Consider the following 4,255-nt stretch of genomic DNA (forward strand, 5'->3'; position numbering starts at 1 on the left):
TTTAGTTCGGTACTCCACGTATAAGAGTTTAGATTACTTAGAATCCCCCATGACAATACCTCCAGAAGCCAGAATGTGTTAATTTAGCCGCCTTCTGCTTTCAATAACTTAGGACTAAATACTACCCGTCTAGCAAATTCTCATGATTATATCGAAACTTTGCCTCTAATTTACCACTTTTTGGGAGGTTGGTAAAATGCAATCATTTATACAATAATATCATGTTATTATTTATACAATACATTGTAATACAATACATAGTACATACAATTTCCTGTTATTGTTTAGACAAAATTTTATGCTATTATTTATATAATACATTCAGTATCCAGCTTTGGTTTTACAATTACTGTACAAGACGTGTTTACATACTGGACTGGTGACCTTGTTTTTTTTTTCCTTTTTTTCAAGGCGGGTACTGAACCACAGCAATCTCGCGGTCAGAGATCACTGTGAAGGTGGTCCTTCCACCCATGACCTTAAATGAGTCCATGTATACGAATTGCCCGGCCGGAACATGTGTGGCCAGCTTATGTGATCTGTCTGGTCCAGCTCGGGGGACGTGTAAGGGCTCTGCATTAGGTGGGAGCAAGGTCCGACCTGATGAAAGGCGGGGCTCATCTGGACCAAACAGCTCTAGTGCTACTCTCTCTCCTGTTTCATCATGTGATGTTGGGGACATAATGACACTGAGTACTTGTCGAAGACGTTTGGGGTCGAGGTCAGTTTGGGTACTGCTGGTGGTGGTTTTACATGTGAGGTTACATGTTTGGGTACTGCTGGTGGTGGTTTTACATGTGACGTTACATGTTTGGGTACTGCTGCTGATTGTTTTGACCGTAGATGTTTGTGTTGAACATGTTTGGCATGTGAGGTTACATGTTTGTGTTGAGCTACTTATGGTTTGACGTGTGACGTAGTCCGTCTCGTTGGCCTCTGTACCTACTGCAATACTCCTGGTACTTCTGACGTTGTCTAGTTTGTCGGTCCCAGATCGAAAGGCGTCGTCTAGACTGTCTGAGAGGTACGTAGAGATGGACTCGGCATCACTCTCCGATTCTGCATGCGCAGGTCTGAGGATAGACAGGTATAAGAACATGTTTATAATGTTTGACTGGAAGGACATGATGTAAATTTTAAAGTTTTTCACCTTTTTTCTCGCTAATTCCCAAAGTCTTCTTAAGGTAATGACTTACAAACACAACACTGATAACTGTAAGCCAAACCAATCAATGACTTTTGAATAAAGATAAACTTACGAGGGCCACCAGAAGCCGCCTGACTCAAGAATCGCCAATTTGCACTTCAGGTCCTCAACTTCGAGCTCGAGACTTGCCAGCCTGTAGAGAGGGAGGAAGAAAAGTTGGTTTTGAATACCTTATTATGATGAGGTTTCAAATGTACAGACAGATACTGTACAATCTTTCACTCCAGTGCTCTGGTTTCATCTTGACCACTTGCTATTTTTTTAAATGTCAGAAAACCAAGGAAATGACATAAAGACTGGCCTTAAATATCAAACGGTTTGCCACACAGAAATTGTGGCAATGAAGCCTTCCAAAGTTTGTAACAGCAGCTCTTACGTTATGTTTGCAGCTTCCAGTTCAGATTGACATTTGATCATGGTTTGATGTTCGACGCTGTCTGTCTCGTTGGCCTCTGTACCTACTGCAATACTCCTGGTACTTATGACGTTGTCTAGTTTGTTGGTCCCGGATGAAAAGCCGTCGTCTAGGCTGTCAGTGGAACACATGGACTCAGTATCACTCTCCGAATCCGCATGAGGTCTGAGGATAGACAGGCAAGAACATGTTAAATGTTTGACTGGTTTTCACCTTTTTTTCTTGCTAATTACTAACAGAATTGAGGATATGTTGCACTCCTGTCCCCAAGTATTCTTAAGGTAACAAACACAACACTGATTATGCAGCTGTAAAGCCAAACCAATCAATGACTTTTGAATAAAGATAAACTTACCCGTGCCACCAGAAGCCGCCTGACTCAAGAATCGCCAACTTGCACTTTAAGTTTCAATCTCGAGCTCTTTCCTAGCCAATCTGTGGAAGGGGAGGGAGAAAAGTTGGTTTTGAGCACCTCATTATGGTACACAAAGTTTCAGATGTGCAGTCAGATACAATCTTTCAATCCAGAGACCTGCTTACATCTTCACCACTTGATATTTTTCTAAATGTCAGACAACCAAGGAAATTCCTTATCCAAACAGTTTGCCACACAGAACTTTTGGCAATGAAGCCTTCCAAAGTTTTTAACAGCGGCTCTTACTTTATGTCTGCTTCCTCCAGTTCCCCAAGTAGCCTGCATCAGGAGAAACAGAAGTTAAAATGGATAAATGGAAAACAAGGGAAGGGAGCACTCCACACGGGACCCCACCCTGCCACCACCCAAGGGATTGTAGCACGTTCTACATGCATTAATTACATTTTGACTGCTTAACCTCTCTGTGGTTAGGGAGAGGTAAACAGTTATGTTAGGTCAGCTGCTATATTTCAGCATTATAGTAGGGGTCAGAATTACATCATCACTGATGCATACAAATGCCCTCAGCATTGTTTCAAAGCCCTCTTAAGCAACATAATATACACTGATATCTAAGTGTACAAAACTTGATCAAATACTGTAACAGCAAAGTAACATACAATACCTAATGAATAAAAAGATGTATCTGAGAACATTTTAGCGAGGTTGAAAAGTAATGTGCAACCACTGTGAAGTACAGACATGAACAATATTACTTAAGAGCAGAAGTAAAACTCAACAAACAACAGCCTACCTTTTGTTACAAGACTCTTCCTTGTCTTTGGACTCCGTTAAACTGTAAGGAATTGGCACAAATGTCATCCATAGGTCTCTGTGCAAGTGTCCATATAATTACATGTATTATTATATTAAATTTAAACCAACAAACAATCAAGAAAAAAACAATCAAAAGAGTTCACAAACCTCTTTAGCTCTTGTTCCAGGTACTCCACTTTCCTGCAAATGCAGAAAAAAAAAACACTTTTAGAGTTCTCGGAGAGAGAGCGATGGTACGTGGCCTGGTTAAATCACACTCCCTGTGTGGTCATCAGACTGATCTGTTCCCAGACTAGGCTCTTCAAGGCAACTGACTTGTAAGCCGGATGGAATCAGGCCTGCCTGGTTCTCTGATGTTAAGCATCTGACTTTTGTTTCAGAGTTTGAGCTTGTGATTTCCATTGGTTAATGTAACAGTTCCTAATCAACTAATCTTTAGTAAACTTCCATGTTGACTCCCATACTGGTCTTTTGTTGTATTTAATATGTTCCCCCTAGCCTTTTTAACTGACATGGTTCAAAATTCCTTACCAAAGTTAAGTAACAAATATATCAGCCCAACTAAGACACAAAGGCATGCCTGTTACCTATGCGGGTGGTAGTATTTGACACCAAGGACTATGCATATGCATGGCATATGTACCAATGTTGTCCTGCTTACCTAGGTTCAACGTTGTCCGGTTCCAGCCACACAAGGTTGGGTTCGGTGATGGCCAGGTTGGGCCTTGTGGTTGCTGGGTCAGGCGTGAAACACACTATGTGGGGTTTGGTTGCAGCAAGGTTACGTCCTGAGTTGGGCCGGGTCTTCAGATCAGCTTGTAAGCTGTAAATGATAAAATAAAAAATACAGAAAAGATGTATTCCACATCAAGAACTTTATGGTGTGTCATTAAGGGACTTAAAGTCAGCAAAATGCAGATGAAATGACTATTAGTGTCAATGATTGTTTAAAACGATCTATAGATATAATGAAAAGTTATGGAAGACAAAGTTGGAGTGAGAGCAGAAAGAGCCATGACTTTTTTTTTAATTTTTTTTAATCTTCATTCAGTAAATCACATACACAATACATTTTAACACCGCAAATCTAAAACGCGAATTTACATCAATACCTGGTTACATACACTTTACGACTATACAGCAGTAGGTGATCATAAGACATACAGGAGATATTACATAACCTAAACTACATAATTACAGAACAGATGTGGGCGAGTCAAAAGGAAATGTCGATAGTCTGTGTTTTACGGCATGGAACGTGGGGTTGATATTGCTAATGGCGGTGCAGAAAAGGTAAAATTTTGCTTGCAAGATACAACTGTTCAGTGTTTTATTGTTTTGGAGGGGGGAGAAGTGACCATAAATAATTTCATTGTTGGAGAGAGCCTCGGGAAGCGTATGATCTTTTTTCCACCAGTCCATAAACTCTTTCCAGAATATT

The 4,255-nt window shown here is 40.5% G+C and overlaps 1 protein-coding gene across 1 annotated transcript; it reads right to left on the reverse strand.

The window, feature by feature from the left end:
• Window positions 1–406: 406 nt before the first annotated feature.
• On the reverse strand, window positions 407–2,972 carry LOC109476839 (flocculation protein FLO11-like). Its single transcript, XM_019777858.1, has 6 exons — window positions 2,962–2,972; window positions 2,284–2,316; window positions 1,978–2,057; window positions 1,584–1,787; window positions 1,260–1,340; window positions 407–1,073 (listed from the first exon to the last, which is right to left on the reverse strand). The coding sequence occupies exons 4-6, from the start codon at window positions 1,751–1,753 to the stop codon at window positions 407–409; spliced, it is 918 nt and encodes a 305-aa protein (XP_019633417.1). The 5' UTR covers window positions 1,754–1,787; window positions 1,978–2,057; window positions 2,284–2,316; window positions 2,962–2,972.
• Between the last annotated feature and the right edge of the window lie 1,283 nt (window positions 2,973–4,255).

Source organism: Branchiostoma belcheri, unplaced genomic scaffold (genome assembly GCF_001625305.1).
Source record: "Branchiostoma belcheri isolate BF01 breed outbred unplaced genomic scaffold, Haploidv18h27 scaffold393, whole genome shotgun sequence".
Classification (NCBI taxonomy): domain Eukaryota; kingdom Metazoa; phylum Chordata; class Leptocardii; order Amphioxiformes; family Branchiostomatidae; genus Branchiostoma; species Branchiostoma belcheri.

Coding starts and splice junctions, on each gene's coding strand:
- LOC109476839 (XM_019777858.1), bottom strand. CDS start 1,753: ATGTGTTCCACTGACAGCCTAGACGACGGCTTTTCATCCGGGACCAAC. Junction 1,341..1,583: donor CTGGAAGCTGCAAACATAAC/GTAAGAGCTGCT, acceptor CCCTCTCTACAG/GCTGGCAAGTCTCGAGCTCG. Junction 1,074..1,259: donor GGCGGCTTCTGGTGGCCCTC/GTAAGTTTATCT, acceptor GTCTATCCTCAG/ACCTGCGCATGCAGAATCGG.